The 24,835-nt window shown below is 45.6% G+C and overlaps 1 protein-coding gene across 1 annotated transcript in view; it reads right to left on the bottom strand.

Annotated features, from left to right (window-relative positions):
* The window catches only part of LOC128941392 (transient receptor potential cation channel subfamily M member 8-like), a 28,608-nt gene extending 4,339 nt beyond the window's left edge, over window positions 1–24,269 (bottom strand). The window contains 19 exon segments of the mRNA XM_054283146.1: window positions 471–661; window positions 2,043–2,106; window positions 2,109–2,219; window positions 3,005–3,176; window positions 3,932–4,070; window positions 4,797–4,888; window positions 7,383–7,599; window positions 8,189–8,301; window positions 8,763–8,908; window positions 9,901–10,030; window positions 10,605–10,700; window positions 11,034–11,324; window positions 12,309–12,427; window positions 13,391–13,493; window positions 14,293–14,490; window positions 17,430–17,663; window positions 21,418–21,574; window positions 22,988–23,061; window positions 24,159–24,269. Coding sequence (XP_054139121.1) covers window positions 471–661; window positions 2,043–2,106; window positions 2,109–2,219; window positions 3,005–3,176; window positions 3,932–4,070; window positions 4,797–4,888; window positions 7,383–7,599; window positions 8,189–8,301; window positions 8,763–8,908; window positions 9,901–10,030; window positions 10,605–10,700; window positions 11,034–11,324; window positions 12,309–12,427; window positions 13,391–13,493; window positions 14,293–14,490; window positions 17,430–17,663; window positions 21,418–21,574; window positions 22,988–23,061; window positions 24,159–24,257 — 2,746 coding nt within the window. The 5' untranslated portion in view covers window positions 24,258–24,269.
* Between the last annotated feature and the right edge of the window lie 566 nt (window positions 24,270–24,835).

The raw sequence follows: 24,835 nt of genomic DNA, 5'->3' as shown, positions 1-24,835 counted from the left end.
GACAGAGAAATTAAAGGAGAAATAGCTCAAGAACTGACTTGCCATTTTTGAGGTGGTTTGTTCATTTGGCTACATGGAAATTCTTTATTCTCTTTCAGTCACTCCCTAGCAAGAATGAATTACAAAAAACCTTGCAAGGCAGGGAAACAGCACAGGCAGCCCTAAAGAGTTAGGATTAATCTGAAGTTTTAATGATTTACACACACAAGGCAATTTTACATCAAAATGGCTTGGACAAGAGAGCGCTGGCTAAATCTCACTTGAAAACTTGAATCTTACTGAAGAGATTTCCAGCAGCACAGTGGATTTGCACGACAGAGGTCTACGTGGCCCTTGGAAATTTCCCAGCACAGCATAAAATGTCTGGAATAAGCACAGGATGCCATGGAGGATCTGCAATGCACCTGCTGCATTGGTCAACAAGGGCAAAATCCAAGGTTCCTTGGGCAACAAGGAAAAATCCAACTCACAACAGATGGATGGCTCTTTGCTTTCCTTGTTACAGCAGCACTTGAAGCATTTCCTCAGCACCATGTATATGTAGGCAAAAATGACAAAGGGGAAGGGGATGGTCAGGCAACTGCAATATTCCTGCACCAGGAAAAAATGCTGGAACTTCCATACCTGGTCATTGTTCTCCTGCACTGATCCAACTGTGTAGCTGATGGGAAAGAGAGAACACACCCAGCATGAGTTATTCACCAAAGAGCTGCAACAGAGCCAAGAACAGAGCAATCCTCTACTGTACCAGGCCACAGAATCCCAGAATGGTTTGGCTTGGGAGTGACCTTAAAGCTCATGCCAATCTACCCCTGCCATGGGCAGGGATACCTTCCACCATCTCAGGTTGCTCCAAGCCCTGTCCATCCTGGCCTGGGACACTGCCAGGGGCAGCCACAGCTGCTCTGGGCACCCTGTGCCAGAGCCTCCCCATCCTCACAGGGAACAATTCCTAATTCCCAATCTCCCATCCATCCCTGCCCTCTGCCCTCTGGCACTGGGAGCCATTCCCTGTGTCCTGTCCCTCCATCCCTTGTCCCCAGTCCCTCTCCAGCTCTCCTGGAGACCTTTAGGGCCTGGAAGGGGCTCTGAGGTGTCCCTGGAGCCTTCTCCTCTCCAGGTGAGCACCCCCAGCTCTCCCAGGCTGGCTCCAGAACAGAGGGGCTCCAGCCCTTGGAAAATCTCCTCTGGACTCATCCCAGCAGCTTCTGATGTTAGGGGCCACAATCACTCATTTATTGACTAGGAGGTTATTTAGCTTGTTCTCCTTCTTAGTAATTTGCAAATGGGTGGAACTAAGACAGTAGGAAAAAAACCCAAAACCTTGAATTTACAAATAAACTGGAAAAAATCTAAATGGGAAGAAATGCTCCATGTACTTTTACTACCTCAGCTCTAAGCAATCTTCTTCTAGCCTAGACACATGAGAACAGGATGCTTCTTCACAAGATACTGTGTCTTATTAACTGAGCAGATAACTCCCTTCTTAGGAAAAAAAAAAAAACCCAAATCTAAAACTAAAACACTAACAAGAAATTTAAAAGCTCCTAAGATTTGTAGCAGAGGTATTAAGGACACTCCAGGCATGGATCAAATCCATGGCACAAAGCACTGTATAAACCCAGCAAGGCAACAACCAGAGGAGCACGTTCAGGTTAATAAAACCACAGTGTCCTGAAGAGTGAGAACAACTCATTTACTCACTCCAGCAAGGTCACTGGGGCAGAAGAGTGAGAACAACTCATTTACTCACTCTAGAAAGGTCACTGGGGCAGCAGCTCACACTTGGCAAGGCCCTGACCCAGTATCATCCCCTGTGTGACCCACAGGGGTTCACACCACGCCCACAGCGCAGAGGATGCTCAGAGATGGAGGCCAAGGACAGGCAGGAATCCCTCCCTAGAACACTGCACCAGCTCCCCCAGGCTGCTGGGACAGATGCAGAGGCAAGGGGTGGCTTCCTGCTGTTTTCCAGCAGTGCACTCCCTTTCCCAGGGAAATGCCAGTGCTGGGATGCCCGGGAAGGCTCCTGGGGTACGCACCTGAACATGGCCACGAGCAGGTTGACCAGGAGGATGTTGGTGGAGAGCATGTAGATGCACACCGGGGAATGGTGATCCACTTGGGGAAGCGGGGCTGGTTGTTGGCATCCAGCTCCACGCACAGGGGCTTGGACTCGTTCCCAGAAAAGGCGCAGTGGTCAAAGTTGTAGGTGGTACCTCCGAGAGAGAGGGGAGAGCAAACAGTGAGCTCCTGTTCTGCTGGGCTGTCCTGGATTGCCAAGCAAATTGTGTTCTGTTTGCCATCTGTATGGCAGCTGTCTGGGGAGACACCTGCTGATAAGAGGCCATTGAATGTCACTGCATGGCTGATAAGAACTACAGCATCCCACCGGGAGATGTGAGCCCAGAGGGGAGAGCCAAGCATTCTACCCCAACATAATGTGGAGATTCTGGAACATCAGCAGGGCTTTTCTCTACTGGATTTCCCAGAGTAACAGCTGTTCTCTTCCCCTGGATCTTCAGAGGAAGACTGCACCTTTCTATAGGATCCCTGCTCCAACAGAACCACACCTGACACTCCAGGAGGACTGCAGCCACAATTTCAATGGGACTGCTGCCAACACCCTGACCTACAGAGTGTCAGGTTGTGTTCTGACTCTGTCAGTGTTTTAGTTTACTGCATTGCTTATCTTTTTATTTTCTTCCCTATTAAAGAACTGTTATTCCCTGCTCCCATATTTTTTGCCTGAGAGTCCCTTAATTCAAAATTTATAGCAATTCAGAAAAGGGAGAGGTGGTTTTACATTTTCCATTTCAGGGGAGGCTCCTGCCTTCCTTAGCAGACACCTGGCTTTCCAAACCCAGACAAGGGCCCAGCCCCAGCTCCTGCCCTCATCCCTGCTCCCTTTAAACTTGGAGGCAAGGGGCCAGCACAGTCTGGACAACCTTTAGGAGTACAGAACCTTTGACCCAGCCAGGAGAGACCCCCAGAAGATAAATACCATCAATATCATCAGGGTACTGGCCAAACATGGCCAGGTAGGGCTCGTAGATGACCGACCGGAAGATCCACTCCCAGCGGTGCTCGTTCTTCCTCAGGATGCTTTGCCTGGCCACACCAAAGGCCACCATCCACACAGCAAAGAGGAAGAGGAAGAAGAAGACATCTATCATCTGAAAAAGGGACAACAGGCATCAATCAGTGCCCCACTGCAGGTTTGTTGCAGGCCACACATGGATGACTTTTTGCTCCTCGTTTCACCAACACACATGGTAACAACTGACCACTCCCATTCAGAGAACTTCAAACATATTTATGCAACCACAAAAGCAAGGCATGTTTGGGAATACAGGATATCCCCCTGGCATTAAGACAGGCTCCACAAAAGCCAGAACCAGGTAAAAAGGACTGTGGCTCACCTTATCCCTGTGAGATGAAAGCTTCTGGAAATGCCACTCTGGATGGCTTCCAATCAGCATTTACAGCACAGACACTCTGGCCAATGGTCTCATGAATTTCTAGCACTGTGTGAGAGGATCCTCATCACTCTCTTTCTCAGGTACTCGTGTGATGGATGCAGTGGAGGACCAAAATCCTCCCCCTGTACCCTCTATCATCACTGTCTTGTTTGGGGAATACTCATGGGAGCAGCAGAAATACCACTGAAACCTTTGTGGTATGGAAGACAAAAGCTACCAGGAAGCAAATTTCCTCTTCTGTTCTTCAGCCTGATCCTTATTCTCTCTCTTGACACAGAAAAATGTCCTGCTTTTAATTAGATCCCATTTAAATCTTAATTCATCCTGTTTAGCAGATTTAACTTGCTGCCATCATCAGAACATAGTGATTTCGCTCTTAAGAGGGAAGGGGGAAAAAAAAGTGTCACATCATTTATTTAGACTCTCTTGAATAGCTGCCAGAATTTTACCATCCTCTGCAGCATAATAATTTTGGGTCCTAGATTCCTGCTAACTGTGAAAATGTGGATGAGCCTCAGGGTAAAAACTATGTAGTCCAAACAGAAAATTACTCTCCCGGAATACCAAGAGCTTTCATCAGAGTGAAGCCTGATGGAGACAGCAGAAGAAAACAAAGAGAAGCCTTGGGTGAATCATGCAGAAATCAGGTAAAACCACACAGAAACATTGAAATGGAGAGTGGAAGGTGAGTAATTGGAAAGCAGAGCACAGCTATGCAGGGCTCCATGGCCTCCCCCATCTAATGACAGGTGACAGAGATGGTTAATGCACGCTCCGTTTACACCCTTCCTTCTGACATGCATCATATCCCTGCTCATTTTTTCTCTTAAAGCCATTACCAGCACAGAAATCTGTACCTGGAGCTACTCCCACAGCCCTGTGAAACCACCACAGTTCAACAACTGCCCCACTGCCCTGAGGCAACAAGGACTAAGTTACAGCTGACTGAACAATACCTTTGGAAAACGTGTTTCCGTCATTTCTTTGCCATGGCTTTTAACTGACCCCATCATGTAGAACAGCTTCTGGGAGGTAATGACATTGTTAGGCTGCTGTAGGGACAATCACAGTCCTCTTAAATAGAACACAAAGCCCAGGTGGTCATACTAAATAGTCAGTAACAGGAGCCACAGAAAATCCTAAAGATCCCCTGACTTTTTTTTTTTTTTTTTTTTTGTCAGTATTTGGGGCCTTTATAAAGGGAATTTCATGAACACACTGCTCCCCAAAATTTCATTGCAGGTTGTAGTAAAACCCCACCTTAAGGGAGGGAAGCAATGCTGTAACATGGACACAAGAGAAGGCACTACTCACCTGAACACAATCCCTGCTATGAAGTAGAAGATTGCAAGGGTATCCATAACATTCCACAGGTCTGAGAAATACTTGCTGCCGTTCATGTACCACTGGGAAGGAAAAAGAACAGAAAGTAACCTCCACACAGCACAGTTTCCTTGCCCAATTAGCTTTTTGTCACACAACAGATAACACCAGAGTTCAGATGGCTTTCAATTTCCCCAGAAAGAGGGGCTTAGTGTATCCAGCAATGCCACAAGTTACTGGCAAGATGGTTTTTTGGGTCTTGGTGTTACCCAGGAAGCTCTGCAGAGGGGAGGGGGGGTCACAGTTTAGGGGTAGCTGATGCATCCTGGCTTCTCTCCCTTCACAGAGATCATTCACTGATCTGCCCCCAGCTACATGCACATGCTTTGGATCCAAGATGCAGATTTAATTTATTTTTTTAACTACAGAGCTGTCTATTTCTGAATTGCAAGTCTAGTGAGAATCCCTGCTCATTCCCAGACTGACTGGCACAGCAGCCTGGATCCCCACAGATCCTGGATCTGTGCAAGAACCAACCTCAGGAGTCAATTCAGAGGTGACTCATGAGGACAAGAAGCTTCACCAGGACAAACCTCTGCCAGGCCTGGAGAAATAAACTGCATCCCCAATCATAATTCTTTTGAATTTCAATTTTCACTGAAATAATCAAAGTTTTGGAGAGTACTGCTCAGTGAATCTCTAACTGGCATATCCAAGGAAGGCAATTCTGCCCTTAGTGCTTCTATGGGAAACAAACAGGAATCAAAGGGAGTATTCTCCTAGGTGCTGTCTCTGCCCAGTAGCTCCCTAAATAAAACAAAACATCTGGGACTGAGGTGCAGTTCTCCAAATTCCAAGCAGTTCCTACTGCTGAGAGGTGAAGTGCACAGAGGTTCTGTCCAGATTCCTGCTCCACAGGAGAAAACAGGGCTATCCTTCACACCCCACCAGGGCACCCACTCACCTGGCTGGAGGCTACCTCCATGGGGCCAAGGAGATAGCAGAGAAAAGGCCTCTCCAATTTCCCTAGGGCTCTAAAGAGGACTGGGAGAGCTCCAGCTACTTACAAATCCCTGGGACCACCAGAAGTGAAAGCAGGGCAGAGCCAGTGCCTAAAAGATCAGAGACTGTTCCACACCAAGGGCTGATTTCTCTCCAGGACTGGGTATCTGACTGCAGCAGCTACATGGGACCCCAGGCAAGCTGCTCTTACTTGCCATGGATGTAAAAATACAATCTGAGATACCCCTCTCTTTTATTTCTTTAAATACAAAGGACACAGACACAATTTTGATGCAGAGTTAGAGCCATGCACACATGGTCTATCTCAGGGGAAGCCAGGGAGGAATTTCCCCAAGAAGTTTAGAGGATTGGGACACTGCTCTGCTTTTCTGCTCCATTTCTCCTCCTCAGGAAACCAGCTTTGCAGCCAGAACACTGTCTGCAGATAACTTGAAATCTTCAAATTTAGCTGCCTCCACTGCCAAATTGGTACAGTCTGGCTACCAGTTATTAAAGGGAATTGCAGCAGTTCTACCTGCTCAGGGTAGTAAGAAAAAGGGACATTGATAGGAAAATAAGGTTGCTATCCCTAAGGTTTTCCCCAGGACTTTTGCTGGGTACACACAGGACGTGCAAGGACATGTCCAGAGACACCAGAACCTAAATCAGCAGAAACAAACACTCCATTAGTGTTTTCATGGCAAAAAAAAAAAAAAAGTCTTTTACTTTTCCCCCATTTTCTTAGCAAGTAAAGTTGCCATAAACAGGGTTCCACCTTTACTATTAAAAAGGGAAAACACCACAGTAACAGCAGCATCAGAAATGTCATCTGAGCTCAAGTATAAAAACATTATTGCAGGGTGGGATGATCCAGCAGATCACCCACAAACACTCACGAGGGGACTCAGGCCTTACAGCAGAATCAGAAAGCAGCACCAAACCCACACACCCACTGCTCTTTGCTCTTCCGACTGCCCCAGAATCCTCCCACTGCTCTGGCTATGCACTGGCAGAGAGCAGCTTGCCCTAAACCCACCAGATTCCATGTGAAGTGAGGAGAAGATACCAGGAAAGTGGCTGGCTATAAAGGCAGCCCCACATGCTGTTCCCACATCACAGCTGGTCCTTGAGTCTGCACTGAGCCACCAAAAACTGAACAGATGATTAAAAGCTAAATAGAAGTGCATAAAGGTATGCAGCTTACTGGCAAAATGAAAAAATAAAGGGGGTGGAATGTAGGGAAGAGAGGCAGGCATGACTTAATCTAAAGATAATCTAAATGATTAATCTAAAGCTCTGCACCAAGATAAATGTGCCAAATCTAACCCTTTATTACCAACTACCTTGGCAAGCCAGGCATTCCTGGGGAACATCTGCACTGGCATCATTATCTTCTTGGTGCACAGACACTGCAGCTACAGGGGCACAGGCAGGGACTAAACACCAGAGGAAAAAACCCCTCACTGAGCCCTGAGCAGCCCTGCTAGGAAATGGCTCCCCTGAGCCATTGGAGGGGAAAAGCCACAGGGCTGTGGCTCTAACACTGAACTCTCTGGGGTTGCAGGAGCTGCCTACTTGTCTCATTTCATCACAAAGCAGAATGAAGACCAGCACGTAGAGGATGATCTCCAGGGCCGTGGGTTCCTTCTGGAAATCCATCAGCAGCACGTAGGCAAAGAGCAGCAGGAAAGCAATGTAGAAGATGACATTCCAGGAGAAGACCACAAAGGGGGACGTGAAGAAAGACACATAATATAAGAAGAGTTTCTTACTCATCTCCACAGTCTTTTTCCTGAGGAATTAAAAGAGGGAAAAGGTCTCAAAGCATAGCTTTTAATGCCTGGAAACATCTGTGTTCTTAAAAGCAAAAGAAAAAAGGGTGCAAAGCTCAGAATGTTACTTCAGAGGTAAAGACATCCTGCACCCACTGCCCTCAGGCACTCCAGCAAACTGGTAAATCTTCCAGCTTGGATGGGGCTTGGAGTCACCTGGGATAGTGGAAGGTGTCCCTGCTCATGGCAGGGGTTGGAACAAGATAAGCTTTAAGGTCCCTTCCCACCCAAACCATCCTGTGATTCTGTGATCTTGTATCCAAGATCAGAGTGAAATACAAACTATCAAAAGCTCATTTGGCTTTTTAATACCTTCATCTAAGATTGCCCAAACACTGAACAGCTTCCCCAGAGTGGCTGTGGATTCTCCACCCTTGGAGAGGTCCAAAACTGGGCACAGTCCTGGACAACCTGCTCCAGCTGACCCTGTCTGAGCACAGGGTTGGACTGGGTGATTTCCACCCAGCCTGACTTGCCCTAAGATTCTACAATTAATTAACTTGCTTTCCCTCTGAAAAATTTCCCACTGATGAAAAGTCAGTTGATTACCTGAATGAGATGAAACCACAGCCTATTAAAGGGAAAAAGAACAGGCACAGTATAATCTTCCAGTTCTTAGTATCTCTTGAAATCTCTCCATACCATTGTTTGGAGAGGAAATTCTGCAGGGAAGAAGGAAACACCCTCATTTGTGCTAACAGCAACAAAATCACCTAGGAATGCTATTCAGAACATTTGATTTGGTAAAAATAAACCCCAAACTTTGAGATTTCAGTCAAAATACTAGAGATTTCTGTTGCAACAAACCAGAAAGGTCTCAGCAATGCTGGCTCCTTAGGGCAGCCATGCTCCATCTATGTGATGAGGAGTCAAAAATGAGGCTGAGCAGGACTTGACCTGATTGATAAAACACTCATCCATGCTGGGCATTACATCCACACTGTGCAAGCCAAGAGCAGAAATCACTTCAGGCAGCCTTTATTACCCAGTTCATTAGGATTTATAGCCCCAAGCCAAGATTTTTTTCCCCTCCTGATTTACATTTGTGGGTAGAGGAGCCAACAGCCCCTGTTAGAGCACAAGAGCCACAGTGACCTGCACACCTTTCCCTCACAGCCATTACCTGCACACCTGGCTGGGCAATAAACTGCTGGTCCCTGGCCTCCACTGCTAGCTCCAGACAGTTGCTGCCTCCCCAGGCTACACAGGAATAAGTCAGCAGCTGCTCTGCCAGCTCTTCATCATTGCTGTAGCACTCGGTGAACAGTTCTGGAAGGAAAAAGCAGCTCCAACTTCAATTTCCCACCAACTTGGGTGCAAATATCTTTAGTGTAATGTTTGTGATATCACATTTTCAGCACTGCAGAATGACTGTGCTGAAATCCCTTTACAATCCTACTTGCACATCTTCAACTTTTGATACAGAGTTTGAGCCTGGATGGAAAACTGTAACACTAAATCACACAGAGAGCATTTATTTCTGCACTAAAAAATTGAGTAAAAAATATGAATTTCTCCGTAAATGACTCAGTAAATCTACTTGCTTCATCAGTTTTTCCTAAATTCTGTTTGGCACTGATCTGATGAATTATAGTCAGTCCAAAATTAACAGTAGGGTTGAAATAGTCAGAATCTGATGCTTTTTCACTGGGAAATGCACTGTTCACTCCTTAGTATCCTGCTAAATCATCAGGCCTGAGGGATGTAGATACCTTTGAAAAAGTCTATTTAAGCAGTTTTTGCTTTGTGGAATAAGAGAAATCTCTGGAAACAAGCAAAATATTTCCAGCATGGCCTTGAGCTGGTCCTTGTAAAGTCACAGAACCATCAATCTACTTTTCACCTGCAACTTGTTCTCACTCCCCAGAAGTACTCCCACAAATCTGAAGGGTGTTTTTTCCCAACCTGAATACTACCAGTATTCATTAGGAAAGTTTCCCCTTTTCCATATTCTTCTTCCTGTTTGTGGGCATCCTTCTTCAGCCTTGCCAGTGGAGCTAAGTAGCTTTTCTTCCCCATGAAAGAAATTCTCCACCCCAAAAAAAACCCACTTCACAACACCCACCTTTTGAAGCCAAGCTCTTAAGTCAGGACGCAAAATTTCTACTGGGAACAAATGGTGTGGAAGGAATTTCCAAGCAGTAAAATCACATGCTGACATAAAAGAAAAATGTATTTAATGTGAGATATCTAGTTTTTAATTCCCTGCTCTCTGACCCTTCCCACTAAATTTCTAAAGGACTCACAGAGCAGGCACTTACCTACTGCTCTTGTCTCATACTCGTTAGCCAGTTCCTCGGACTCACCAGCAGCATTTATATCATTCTTCACCTTGGCCATGCTTTTCAGGAGCTTACTGGCCCCCAGGGCTGCCAAAGTGCAGCCTCTCATCTGTGGAGAGAGAGTGAAGTCATGCACATCCCTCTGAGAAGGGAACATGATCATAGAGCCCTGAAACCACAATGATTTGGGTTGGAAAGGACCTTAAAGTTTATCTCATCCCAACCCCCCGCCACAGGCAGGAACACCTTCCACTACACCAGGTGGAATCCTTTAAAAATTCTCCTCCTTTTTGCACCTTCTCAGTTCCCAGTCCAGAATGATCTATTTGATTCTACAACCATTAAATTACTGTCTAATCCAAATTAGAAGTTGGATTTCAATCAAACCCCCGGAATCAGAACCCATCCATGCTGTGGAACGGGTGGGAACTCAGCTTAGGCACAGGTGACAACAGACAGTGGATGTGCACTGCTGACTCACACACAACCTTAGGAAATCAAAGTATCAAGTCCACACCCAGACACAAAATGGGCAATATAAAACCTACTGAGAGTCATCTAGCAATCATCTCTTGTGGTCTTGTGTTTGAAGCTGGATGTGGAGCCTTCAAAGGCCAATAAACCAAAGACACACAACCCCAGTGCACTACCTGCAGAGAGAAATAAAGGAGAACTCAACTTACTTGCTCCCAAATGACTTTGGACAACTCTTTCTTGTTCTGAAGAACTGACCAAATAAACAGAGCTTGCAATGGGTGCCTTGTGATAGGACACTCCTCCTGAAAGAGAGAGCAAGAATTCAGGCCTGAGCTCACCAAATGGTTTCAACTGGAACAAATCTGAGCATGGACTCTCCTGTTTTTGTATTTTCTTTGTTTCACAGCCACCTCACCAATTTCCTCTCTCAGCTATCTGCCACTTGTCACACACTACTGTGAGTTAGGCTGTATTTGATGTTTCTATTAAAGCTTTGTATTTGACAAGGAACAATCAGCCTCCCTGATTTTCCTGAAGCTGGTACTAAAGAATATTTGTGTAAAAGGTCCTTGATGCTTTAACCACTGCAGCCAGATAACCTCACTCAGAGCAGGATCAAAGTGCTCATCACTCACTGAGAGCTGTATCTCCATCTCATCCTTGCTGTTCTTGTAATATCTTTTGAAACCTCTGCGGAAATCCTCCACCATCTTCCACACAAAGGTGAGGAGGGCATCGTTGTAGGAGTTCTTGGCAATCTGCAGGTTGTTGAACACCAGGCTGCTGAAGTTGTTGGTGTAGAGCTCCCTCAGGACCTCTGTGGTCAGGAACTTGCGCAGATTCAAGCCGTTCTCCAGGAAGAGCCGGACAAATTTGGGCCTGTCTTTCACCAGGGCTGTGAACATCACATCCTGCAGGTCTGCAGACTAGGGAGGAATGGAAGAGCAAATATTGGGGATCATGTGAGACATGTACACCTTATCTAAGGCCTGACACACAGTCACTGTCATGTTTTCATCACAATCAGGTTTTTTTCTGTACACAGTTGCCTTGGCTGGATGGCCCAGAGCATTTCTGGCATGGGCACATCACCTTTGCAACCACTGATGATACAATGGATCATCATGGAATGATGGATTGTCACTATAGGACACAAAACAACACGATGTGGACTTGCTGCGCTTTCCAAGGTAAAAAGGCCTTTTTATTTTCTGACTCCAAGATTTATCAATTTCCAAAAGTGACAGTGGATTGGAGGGTGACAGTGCCACCTCTCCAATGACACTGGAAAAACCAACAGTCCATCAAATTCCTCCTCCATAAAAGAATGCAAAACAATAGGTTATTTACAGAAAGTGTGTGAGAAAGTTCATTACTAGAATGTAAACATCAGAAGGCTTAGAAGAACTTAAAAAAACAGGGCGACAACGGATCATTTTGGAATGATCCAAAACTATCATTCATGGATATGGAATACCCCGAGTTGGAAAGGACTTGCAAGGATTATCAAGTCTGACACCCCTGGCCAGGCAGAGAGACCAACAACCCCACCCTGTGCATCCCTGGGACCATTGTTCAAATGCTCATTGGGCTCTGGCAGCCTTGGGGCTGTGCCCATTCCCTGGGGAGCCTGGGCAGTGCCCAGCACCCTCTGGGGGAAGAATATCCAGCCTGAGCCTCCCCTGACACAGCTCCAGCTGCTCCCTGTCACAGCAGAGTTGGGAGCTGCCCCTCGTGAGGAAGCAGCAGCTCCCAAGGAGGTCTGACCTCCTCTTCTCCAGGCTGAATGGATGTGTCAGTGCAGGAGCAGGAGGCACTCTGAGCACAGAGGCTGAGGTGCTGGGACAGGGGGCTCCTGTTGGGCTGTGTCCCTTCCCAGAGCCTCTGCATTCACTCAGAAGGGGCTGTACCTCCCAGTTTCGGTCGTTGGTGAAGATCTCATCACTGGCCAGGTCCAGCTGGTTCCACTCCAGCAGCAGCTTCAGCTGCCCGTTCCAGTTGTCCCTGTCGTGCTCGTTGGTGCTGAAAGCTGCAGAGCAGGAACAACCTCTGGTCAAGGCCAGGCATATTCATCATCTCTGCTTCTCACACTGCTGTTGTATTTGTGGGGTTCCCAGACGAAGGAGGGAATGATGAATCTGACTCCATGTTCTCAGAAGGCTAATTTATTATTTTATCACACTATATTCAAAAATACTAAACTAAACTATACTAAAGAATACAGAAAGGATACTTACAGAAGGTTAAAAAGATAATGAAAACTCCTGACTCTTTTCAGAGTCCCGACACAGCTTGACGCAGGCTGGCCAATAAGTCAAAACAATTCACATGAAACCAATGAAACAATCACCAGTTGGATAAACAATCTCCAACCACTTTCCACATGTGAGCACAACACAGGAGAAGCAAATGAGATAAGAATTGGTTTTCCTTTCTCTCTGATGCTTCTCAGCTTCCCAGGAGAAAATCCTGGGTGAAGGGATTGTTCAGAAAATGTGGCAGTGACACACTACCAGGACAAGACTCCTTCCAAGGGGCTTTCCCCACACTCATGCACATCTTCCCAGCTGGGAGCTGTAGGATGCTGGAGGCTCAGGGATGTATTTATGGTCCAAGGCAGGCCACAAAGGAGCTGCCAGGAGCACCTCATAACCAAGGTCAGCACAACACTTCCTTCAGGCTCCTCAGAGTCCTGCACTCTCTACACAGGAGAGATCCTGCAGGATTCCCAAAGGGGCCCTGTCAGCATCCCCAGGGCTTCCAAAATGCCTTCCCAATTACCTGGTTTGGATCTTTCCCACCCTGAGAGATCCCATACTGGTGCTGCAGCCTGCCCACACCCCTTCAGAGAAAAGCAGGCTCCACACTGTGGCAGGAGCTTAGCTCTAGAGAGGTGGCACTGCTCTAAGGAAACTTTTCTAAAGAATAAACAGCCATAATTTTCCCATTTATTTTTAAATCCCCAAACAAACTCAGAAAAACAATTACTTGCCTTTGTACAGGGCAAAGGAAATGGCATTGCTCACAATTTCATCTCCAGCTTCTTCTATTTTTATCACTGTCAGTAAATGAGGGCTCTCAAGGACTTCTTTGATCTACCAAAAAAAAAAAAAAAAAAAAAGTTGTGTTTCAAAGCTATCAAGGCTGTTTAGTAGCATATCTCCTGTTAAAAAGAAATTTGTCACCACATCATAGCAAAGCTGCTTCTCATCAGTCCTGGGTTTTAACAAATTTAAACAAACCCAAATAGAAGTAGATAATGAGCTTGATTTTCAAGACACCAAAGGACAACATTAATTATCCTCTGAACATACAGCAAATAACTGTGATTCCCCTATGCAGATCATCTTTAACAAGAAGATATAATCTCAGTAATTAGAAATTACTCTTAAAGTAGAAAAGGTTGTGACAGCACAAGTTTCAACTTATGTCAAGCAGCTTGTTAGAGAACAGTCTGTAGCTCCATGTGCTTTGTCACAACCAGATAATTTCTCCTATAATGAAGCTTTGTAGAGTTAATTTCATTTTAGCACACAGAAGACAAATAATCTTGGCCGTTTCTGATGCAGGAGGAGGTGCATTCCAAGGCAGCCCAGCAGAAGCTGTGAGGAGTGTGGCCAGACAGGGAACAAACACAGGTCTACACTCCACAGGGAAGAGATCCTTCTGGAACCTTCTCAGCTTTCCTGTGACCAGACACCTGCTGACCTGATTGCAGCCCCCACAATGCCTTTGTTCCAATCCCTGTAGATGGAGAATTTTCCTTTTTTAAATCTGCACAGATGTAACATGACCAGGAGCCCCACACACCCCATAGGTATCCCCAGACAGCAACTCCCCTGCCTTGGAAGCCCCAGCTGCTCCCTGCAGCCTCCTCCCACAGCATCAACTCACCCACTTGATCCAGCTCTCCGTCTCCTCCTCGGAGAGCCTGGAGATGGTGCGGGGCAGGAACCTGAGCAGGCTCTCCTTGACACAGGAGGAGGCCAGAGTGCCCTCGGCCTCCAGCAGGCTGGCAATGACATCGGTGATGCGCCCCGAGCCCTCCACCACCACACACGGGATCTTGCTCTTGATGGCCACGTTGATGGACTGGGGACACACAGGGAGAGGAGGAGAGCACTTGAGCATGACTGCTGCTGGAGCCTGCTATTGAGTAAGGAAGCCTGGAGAACAACAGAAACCCCCTGTCCACAGCAGTATTTTTATTGTTATCCGCTGATACTTTACCAGTGACAACTCTTTGAAGCACCATCATCTGATGAGAGAGGGCTGTGGGAGCCCCAGAGAGACTGAGGGTCACAAATCACCATCTGCCAAACTTTCACAGAATCACAGAACAATTTGTGTTGGGAGAGACTTCAAAGCACATCTTGTTCCACCCCCTGCCATGGGCAGGGACACCTTCCACTAGGCCAAGCTGCTCAGCTTGAGAGTGGATCAGCAGATCAGGACAACAGCCAAGGGGAAATGGCATTCAGGTCACACACCAGTGCTGCCCAGCTGTTGGGGAAGATGAAACAGGAAAGCATTATAAATATGATTGTCTGGAAAAAGATTTTGAGAATATGGAAACTAGAAGTGAGATTGAAATGAAAGCAAGCTTTGAGATCCCTTAGTTATGAACAACTGGAAAACAATGGTGTGGCCAGCTGAAGGTAATCCCCTTTTGATAAAACAATACCCTCTGCTTGCAGGCAGGTCCAAGGGTCAGAGCAGACCCTGCCAGCTTGGCAGAAGGGCCCAAAGAGGAGTTTTTAGGGTTTAAAATGTAGCCCAGTATGGTAATGTAATGATTCTTATAGGCTGTATGGGAACGCTATAGGATTTGTATATTGTACTAGATTGGTTAGTGAGAATTAGAATATTCAACACAGAATATGATTTATTGTATTGTAATGGGAACTTGGCACTCTTACTTCTTGCCTTTTAGCTCTTACTCTTACCTCTTGTCTCTTAGCTCTTGCCTTTTATGCTCTTACCCCTTTTGCTCTCTTACCCTTTTACTCTCTTGTAGAAGCGAAGGGAGACGACCCATCCTTTGATCAGCATCGAACTCCAATTTATTCATCCACGATGCACATTTTATAACAGTGTTAATTAAGTTCATACATATTGCAAAACCCGAGCTCATAATTGGTTACAGATTAAACAGCAACCCCTCCTTTTGTTTTCAATACCTGTGGTTTGTTATTGAGACCAAGACTTGTTTGTCTCATCCTGTTATGAACGGTTCTCAAGGCCTCCATGTTTGTCACTTTTGCTTTCCCATAACTTATCCAAGGACAAGATATTTACTTGTTATTAAAAAACAACCTGAGAACTTCTGCTGTTTACATAAACGTGCCTGAGAATTTTGTTGTTTACAGGAACAGGCTTTGAGAATTTGCTCCTCACAGCTGCCTTTTACTTTTCCATCAGCTGTTTATGATTATGGCATGTCTGAACAAAACTCTATAAGCCATCTCTGAACAAAATTCTCCAACACTCTCTTACCCTCTCATCCTCTCTCCCCCTCTCTTCTCTCGGGCCTGCTCCTAGCTGTGGCTGGCAGCTCCCAGAAGGGCCCTGGACCCAGGCCCTCTGCAATAAACCACAAGTTCCACGACCTAGCTTCAAAGATCTCTGCTCTCTATTCGTCCTGACTGTGTGACCCCCCAACCATCCGACACCCAGCCATAGCCACTGCTGCTTTATGGCTCAGCATTGCTCAGCTGGGACCAAGGGCTCTGGATTTATTTGCTGGAAGCAGCAGCTGCAGTGTTTTACAGAGAGATCACTACTGTATTATCACAAGACCACCAAACTCTAATGTTACTGAAAGTCTCCAACTAGCCACTGACATGATTTCTCACACAGCAATATTGTACATGGACTAATAGCCAGACAAAAATCTGCTGGAATCATGCTGGAAGGACCATTAACCCATTAAGCAAAGACCATAGGAGACACTGGTTTCATTTGCATCCCTACACTGAGAACAGAGTCACAGCATGAGCTGGCTGCTAGCAAATTGCACAAAGGGAGGCAATGCAAGTTATCACCAAGCACTGGAAAGACAGAACAGCTATTAGTTAAGAGAGTTTCTTGAGAACAAAAAAAAAAAAAAAAAAAAAATTGTTACCGGGCTTGCAAGGGTTCTTCAGGGGTGAAGAGAGAGACGAGAATCTTGACTCCATGATCAGAAGGCTGGATTTATTATTTTAAGATATATAATACATTAAGACTATACTAAAAGGAATAGAGAGAAAAGTTCAGAAGCTTGCTATGCTAAGAATAGAAAAGGAATGAATCAACAAAGGAGCTCTCTCTGATTCTGTCCCAGAGAGAGCTCAGTCTTTGATTGGCCCTTAATTGTACACAACCAACATGGGCCAATCACAGGTGCACCTGTTGCATTCCACAGCAGCAGATAACCATTGTTTACATTCTTTTTCTGGGGCCTCAGCTTCCCAGAAGGAAAAATCCTAAAGAAAGGATTTTTCACAAAAGATGTCTGTGACAGAAACTGATAAATAGCTTTTAGGAACATAAGACAATTGTAGGCCTCCTCTGTTCTGAAACCAATTGAAGACGGGGAATGGGAGTTCTACCAAGAGTTCGTTTGTCATATTTGCATTGAAAAGGCAGAAAGGTCAGAATGAGGAAGACTTCATTTACTTCCTCATTTTGGGACCCCTCCCCATGAAAGGGACCACCGACCCATTTCAAGGAACAAACTATGCATGCTTAATGGCTTTTGAACTAATTACCATACGAAGTGGGGAATGGGATGTACCAAAGTTATGAATATGCATTTGTATTTTGGGTATTCAGTACTTGGATAGATAAAAGGACTCTGTAATCACCTGTAAATTGGGGTGTGTATTTGGCAGCTATCCCACAATAAACTTACACTTTCTAACTTTAAACTGCTAGAGAGTCTTTGTCTGTCACAGTTGGATATCAGTACTAGATCAATATCCATATTTTTAATAAATCACAAGTGCAGCAGCCAAATGAACACTTTGCTCACCCCCAGACCCTTGGACCTGCTGCCCCTGCAGTGCAGCAGTGAAGTGGCAGAGGCCCAGCAGCAGGTGCTCACCCTTGGACTGGGCAATGTAGATCAGCCTGCTGAAGATCTTGCGCATGCAGGGCTTGAGCGCGAAGTTTTTGGCACCGCCGGTGATGGAGATGACGAGGTTGAGGGTCTTCAGGTGCCAGTGCTGGGTCATGAGGTCGTAGAGGGTCTCAGATTCTGTGTCACACGACAGGCGGATGTACTTGGGGAGAGAAAACAGGAGAACAAACATAGAGGAGATAAATCGAGGTCGCTGGGAACAACCCAGCAATTGCATTTTCTTCTCTGCTGCTCAGCCTCCTTCCAGCAGCCAGGAGATGAAAGGCAAGGTGATGATAAAATCCTTGTTTCTTCCCCTGAAGCACCTTTATCCTTTATCCTTCCCCTATAACCCGGCACCCAACCCAGCTTCCTCTCGAGAAGGCAAGAGCAGTTGTGGCATTCACATTCTCTGATAAATCCCTTCACCCACGATTTTTTTCCTGGGAGCTGAGAAGCCTCAGAGAAAAGGAAAATCATTCTTATCTCATTTGCTTCTCCTGTGTTGTGCTCATGTGGAATGTGTTTGGAGATTGTTTACCTACAGGTGATTGTTCCATTGGGTTCTGCTGTGAGTTGTTTTGGCTCTTTGGCCAATCAGGGCCAAGCTGTGTCAGACTCTGGAAAGAGTCAGGAGTTTTCATTATTGTCTTTTTAGCATTCTGTAAGTGTCCTTTCTGTATTCTTTAGTATAGTATAGTATTCTTTAATATAATATAGTTAATAAAGTAATAAATTAGCCTTCTGAGAGCATGGAGTCAGATGCATCATTCCTGCCCTTGTTGGGGCATTTCCCAGCAAATACAATAAGCAGTGACCTTGGGCTTCAGAGGAGCTCTGCAAGGATGAACACACCACCACTACAACAACTACCTCCAGTGGTGCTATTTAAAGCTTGGATTATGAATCAGAGGCAGCATCGTTGCAAGTGAACTAATAATAATAATGACAGTATTTTGATTACACTATTCAAATAAATTCCAGGCTCTATGTGAGAGGTGTCCCTATCACAACACTTACCCACTCCAGTGCTTCAAGTACAAGACAAAACAAATACATCAAATTTGTAGCAAAGCTTGAACACTCTACAAAGATGCCAAAAAGCACCTAAGAGAGATAATCTGGCTTTAGGTGGACTTAACATGTCTCCATTTATTTTAACGCTTCTCTGGCCTTGTCTTGCTTTGCTATTCAAAAGCCCCTTCACAGGTTCATCACTTTTGGAAGACATTCATGGCTGCACAAGCTAAATCAAGAGATGAAAAGGAGGAGCTTGGACCTGAATCATAGAGGATTTAATACTGATTGCCCAGTACTTGCAGGAGAGCAAAATGAAAAGATTATTTTGAGAAGGAAATGTCCCCACCTAAGAGACACTGAACTTGAATAAAAATATTCATGTGCTCCAAGACAGGTTCCCAGAAGGAGTTAAAGCATTCAGGGCATCACAGAGGATGCTGAGCAGGCTTCAGCAGCTACACAGGAGAGCTAAGGGACTCACACAGCTTCTGCCCTAAGAAGCCTCAGTCTCATGAAGCTTTGGGTCTTTTTCTGGAGGGGATCCCTTATAGGAGAGGGGGAAGCTACCAGGAAAAATACCTGGGGTCAGCCCTGCCCACAGCAAAGGTGTCAGCTCCAGTGCAGCCACTGAACTGCTGGGCTCAGCACTTCTCTCCTCCAAAGTCCAAGGAGGCCATCTCGTGGTGCTGCTGGATGCTGCTCCCAGACCAGGGCTGCGATTCAGGAAGCCTTTCTGGGGTCTGGGCTCCCAGAACAGTAAATGCAGCGACTGAGATGCTCGTGGATGTTACAGGGTCTGAGCAGCACAGCAGAAATGAAGAGCTCAAAAGCTGGACTTAAAGAGGGTGTGATTTTATAATGTGGTGGCATTCGCAGGGGTCCCAGGATGAGGGAAGAGACGAGGATCTGACTCCATGTTTCAGGAGGCTTGATTTATTATTTTATTATATATATTACATTAAAACTATACTACAAGAATAGAAGAAAGGATTTCATCAGAAGGTTAGCTAAGAATAGAAAAAGAATGATAACAAAGGCTTGTGACTGACCGAGGCAGTTTGGACAGCTGGACTGTGATTGGCCATTAATGAGAAACAACCACATGAGACCAATCACAGATCCACCTGTTGCATTCCACAGCAGCAGATAACCATTGTTTATATTTTGTTTCTGAGGCCTCTCAGCTTCTCAGGAGAAAAAATCCTAAGGAAAGGATTTTTCATAAAACATGTCTGTGACATTATAGAATCCCAGAGTGGTTTGGGCTGGAAGGGAGCTTAAAGATAATTTAGTTCCCTCCCTGCCATGAGCACCTTCCACTATCCCAGGTTGCTCCAAGCCCCATCCTACCTGTCCTGGGCACTGCCAGGGATCCAGGGGCAGCCACAGCCTCTCTGGCCACCCTGTGCCAGGGCCTGCCCACCCTCACAGTCAGGAATTTCTTCCCAATATCGCATCCAACCCTGCCCTCTGGCAGTGGGAGCCATTCCCTGTGTCCTCTCCCTCCATCCCTTTTCCCCAGTCCCTCTCCAGCTCTCCTGGAGCCCCTTTAGACCCTGGATGGGGCTCTGAGGTGTCCCTGGAGCCTTCTCCTCTCCATGTGAGCACCCCCAGCTCTCCCAGCCATCCTCAAACCTCTTTATGGGTTTGTTCACATCTCATTTCTGCTCAGAACTTTTTAGGACTCATGTGTCCTAAAAAACACAATGCAGAGTCTAAAACTTCCCATCCCTCACTGATAACTGACAGCAATTCTCAGGTCACCCTGAGTTTGAAGTCCTCCCTGCTGTGCATCCACCAAAAATACTTGGCAATCTGCAGGAGCAGCAGGTGCCTTGCTGTGTGGGGAATAAGAACAGGGAATTAAGGTGTGATTCCAGCCAACATTCTAATGGGATGGACAAGGAGACCTATGTGCAGTGTTTGAACAAAGAATGCTCTGAAATATGCACAGTGGCCTTGAGAGTCCACATGAAACAACTGAGGGCCCATGAACTGATTCTCAAAGCTGGAAGTGGGGAAGACACAATCTAAGGAAAGAACATTTAACCTTTGAGAAGTCTGAAATATTGCAACAGAGCAAAGCACTTTTTGTTCCACTACAGTCACACAGCAGCTTACAACAAAGCAGTACAAAGCTAAAACATGCACATCAAAAAATATGTGAAGTACGTGGATCTGTTTAAGCCTGATTTGAAATTTTCAGTCTCCTTTCCCACTCAAGTGCCTCTTATTTCTGCTACTTTGCATAAAACAAACCAAATTCATTTACATAGCAGGCTATGATTTTCCTCATTTATTTTGATTGTCCCAAGCAACCTGCACTGGTGTTAAATATCAGCCATTTAGAGGAGGCAGATGAGCTCAGCCACATGTGACTCCTCACAAGCATCAGTATAAATTACCAGGAACAGCAACAGCAGCTATTTTCTTCTTCCCACATCTCTGCTGTCCATGCTCAGAGCAAAGGCACAAGGAAAAAAACCCAATAAATGGAATAAAATTTTGAAGTTCCACAGACATCTTACATCCCTCCAGAACTCTCCATCCTGGGAAGTAATCAATATGCAATTGTTTATAAGCCTGAGCAGCCTGGTCTATGTGGATATAAAATAATTCAGGGATTATTTTATATCCATTCACTCTCATTCACCCATTCTCCTGCCATGCCTGGAAAGAGAAAATTTCTTTTCACTCCCATGACCAGCCTAACCAACAAGTAACACAGAAGGAATTATGCTTTGTTACCTATTTTCAGGGCTTGAAAAACAAGCTTGTGTCCTTTGTAGCTTCTCCCCTGCCATCAGAATAAAACCCATTTCACCTTCCTTGCTTTTGAGGAGCTTCCACTGGTACTCCACAGGGCCCTCATGAATAGCCTTGATATTTCCACTTACCTTTCCTCTTTTTCCCAAGTTTTCAAACTGAATGTCCCCGAAGGCATCAGTAGGAAGCTCCTTGGTGTGCTTCTTGTAGTTCCATTTCTCAGTAGTGTTAACCTGGGTGCCCTCTATGTGCTGATTTTCAGGGTATCCACATTTACATAAGTTACCCCTGAAAGAAGAGGGAATAGACATCCCTGAGGAACCCTGTGCACAGAAAAGTGAGCTCTGCCAGCAAGGAAAGCAGCAGGTGTAGCTACACAACCAGTTGTGTGTGGAACTATACTGGGATTTAGCACCTGACAAAGCAGAGCAGCACCTGACCCTGCTTCCTCCCCCCAAACCTGCTTCTGCCCAGCACTGGGAGGTGGAACCCAGCTCAGGAACCAGGCTGTGCTGAGGAGTTTCTTCCCCTCTTTGTGCCCTTAACCACACAGGACAAATTCACCGCATCTCCTCTTCCAGGTGACAAGTGACAGGACAAGAGGAAAAAGCCTCAAGTTGTGCCAGGGGAGGTTCAGATTGGATATCAGGGGGAAAAAAAATTGCATGGAAAGGGGTGTCAGGCATTGGTACAGGCTGCCCATGGTTGTGGTGTAGCCACCATCCCTAGAAGTATTCCAAAATCACATGGACGTGGCACTCGAAGGCATGCTTTAGTGGTGGTTCTGGGCTGACTTGATTTTGAAGGTTCTCTCCACAGCTCACATTCCTGCCTCCACACAGGACATGGAGAAAGGGGAACTGCTTGTCTCCTTTAGAAAAGTTCCTTTTACTCTGCTGTACCTTGCAAAGAAACCAGCTTACCTTAAAAATATCTAGACAAAAATAACCCAGCAAGTCCTGTAATCCTCTCCCAGAGGGCTTGCAGGAAGAGAAGCTGATGAGAACCAGCTCCTCCATCCGTTGTTGGTGCCTTGCCAGACATCCCATTTTTGGTGGCAGAGGAGGACCCTGAGTGAGGCTTTCTGAAATGAGACTAATTTCCCTCCCAGCTTCAGAGAAGAGTGGTGTCAGAGAGCCCTCAGAGCTCAATATCAGGATTTCTGCAGCTGTATTAGTTTGATCACGTTTCTCCTGAGACAAAAAAAACCACCCCAAAACCACAAAGCAACATCATGGTCCTCAAAGCAGCACTGCACTGGTACCTGTGCCTGAAAATGGAGCCAGTTTAATACCCTATCTAAAGAGAACATCAACCTGAGCAAAACTTCGTGGTTTGTGCACAAAATTTGTGATTTGGGTTTAAAAGGAAAATTTAAATTATGCAAACCTCTGATGCATACACCTTGTAATACACCAATATCAGTGCTGCACCCTTCAAGCATCCCATTGCCCCAGGTATGCTTCAAATAGGGAATTTGATATTAAACCCTGTGACAGAGCTGCTGGAAGATGAGATCCCTAGTTTTGTATCAAGTTACTTGTGGAGTAACTCTAACAAGGAGACTGAGGTGAGATTGCACTGCTAGATCCAGGCTCTGAACAAAAAACCCCAAAACTTTTCTCCCTGCCTTTGCAGACAGAAATCCCCTCATGTACCAGCCCCCCATTCTTGAAAAACAAGAGAAAAATATCTCCTTACATGGACTTGGTGTCTTTTGTGAAAAAGACACATACTCTCTTCTTAAAGTTTTCTTGGATGAAGTTGGCCAAATCCTGGAAGATAAATTTTATAAAATTATTTCTGATAACTCACAAAACAGAAGAGACCTCAGTAACAGAACAGTCAGTGTAAACACAAAGATACTGCTTAAAACACTATGGCAAACATTCTTCCCAATGGTAAAAAGAAAAAATAAAGATAAAAAAGAGAACACTGGAATGTTCTTTGGGGTAGGGGCTGTTTTAATTCAACACACAGACCCCAGCAGGAGTCCAGAACAACTTCAAGTCCTCCTTTATGGGAGCTCAGTGGAATGTGAAGTCTGTCTAGCTTGTTTAACCATTAACTCTGCTATTAACCTTGAAACTCCCCAGAGAAGCTTTCACACTCGGGGGATGCAAATTCATCCCTCATCTGCCTCTGCCAGCTAAGAAAGCAAAGGGAAATTCTCACGTGCTGATGAAGTGTTGGGGGTTTTTTGTTTGCTTTTAAGTACAGCTTAGATTCACAGAGCAAGATTTCACCTGGGACACCAAGGGAAGACAGGCAGCCATAGTTCAGCTGTTTGACACAGCACTTGTGGTTAAACAGCAGGTAGAAGAAGTTATTCCAAGCAGAAAAAAACATTACAAGCATTATATCCAAAACAAGGAAAATTGAAGGGAACGCGTTCAACCAGTAAAAGTCACAACCGTGCAAGGCCAAAAAAATAAAAGGAAGCACTTGCTGAAGTCCTAAGAATCGGCCATTAGGGCGTTCTGCAACCTCATCAGGAGCAGGGAATCTGCCACACAATTGCTGGAGTCAGCAATCTTTCAGGCATGAAAGGATGTTTAACAGAACCATATGTTGGCTGCCTTGGCCATCAAGCTGGGCTGGTTCTTTACACAGACAAATTTGTCTCTTGCTGCAATGTGGGACACGGTTTAAAACCAGAAGTGATGGAGAAAGCACAATGAAGAGCTACAAGGCTCAAAAGGAAGGCAATACACCCTTAGAGTTTCAAGTGTCAGCTGCTGCTTGAAGGTTACTGGTTTGCAAAGTGTCTCCACAAAGGGGAAAGTGACAAATCCATCCCATCCTGCTCCTGACCCGAGCGAATTCACCACCGTGGCCCCTCCCTAGGCACCAGCGTGCACCAGGTACTCACAGCATCGCTGCAAGCCACGTCTATGCTGCGAGACATGCTGGAATAGAGGAGCCTGGAGCTCTCAAAATTGCCATTCCTTCGGTGTCTCATGCTGCCCATGGAAGCCTGGAAAAGCAGGGTAGAGGGGGAGATGGAGGAGAACCAGACAACAGCAAGGGCACTTTGCGCCCTAGCAAGGCAAGGAAGAGGTTGTTTGAATCCAGCAAAAAGAATTAGGAAGGAGATTATTCCTAAAGTGTGAAACAAAAATTCAGAAAAAAATTTATATTATTTCATACCACAAAGAGACTTTCTTTTATCTTTCCCCTCCCCAAAGTCAACATCCTTTGAGAAAGGAACATACTTTAAGTGCCATGCCATTAAATCCATTCCCATATTTTAACTCTTTTGTCTTTGATAAGAAAGCTCAGGCTTGTATATATGAACAGTCCTTTATTTGCAAATTAAAGGGGATATTAGGAAGAAACACTTCAGGCACAGAGGAAAAAGTGCACTGTTAACGCAGTTGGCCCAGCAGGACCCCAGGAGCTTGGAGGAGCAGCACCCACCACTGATCCCACTCCTGGAACAAGGACAGTCAATGTGCAAACCAAAGAGCAAGTGGATTTAAAGGATATTGGATCCAAAATTTAGGAAGTGAGCTGTAGAAGCAAACACATTTCAATTGCCCTCCAAAG

Source organism: Melozone crissalis, unplaced genomic scaffold, assembly GCF_028551555.1.
Source record: "Melozone crissalis strain CALT ecotype California unplaced genomic scaffold, PUWL_Pcris_2 ptg000035l_1, whole genome shotgun sequence".
Taxonomy (NCBI): domain Eukaryota; kingdom Metazoa; phylum Chordata; class Aves; order Passeriformes; family Passerellidae; genus Melozone; species Melozone crissalis.
The sequence above is the reverse complement of the archived record's forward strand: the minus strand, read 5'-3'. Positions and strand labels throughout refer to the sequence as shown.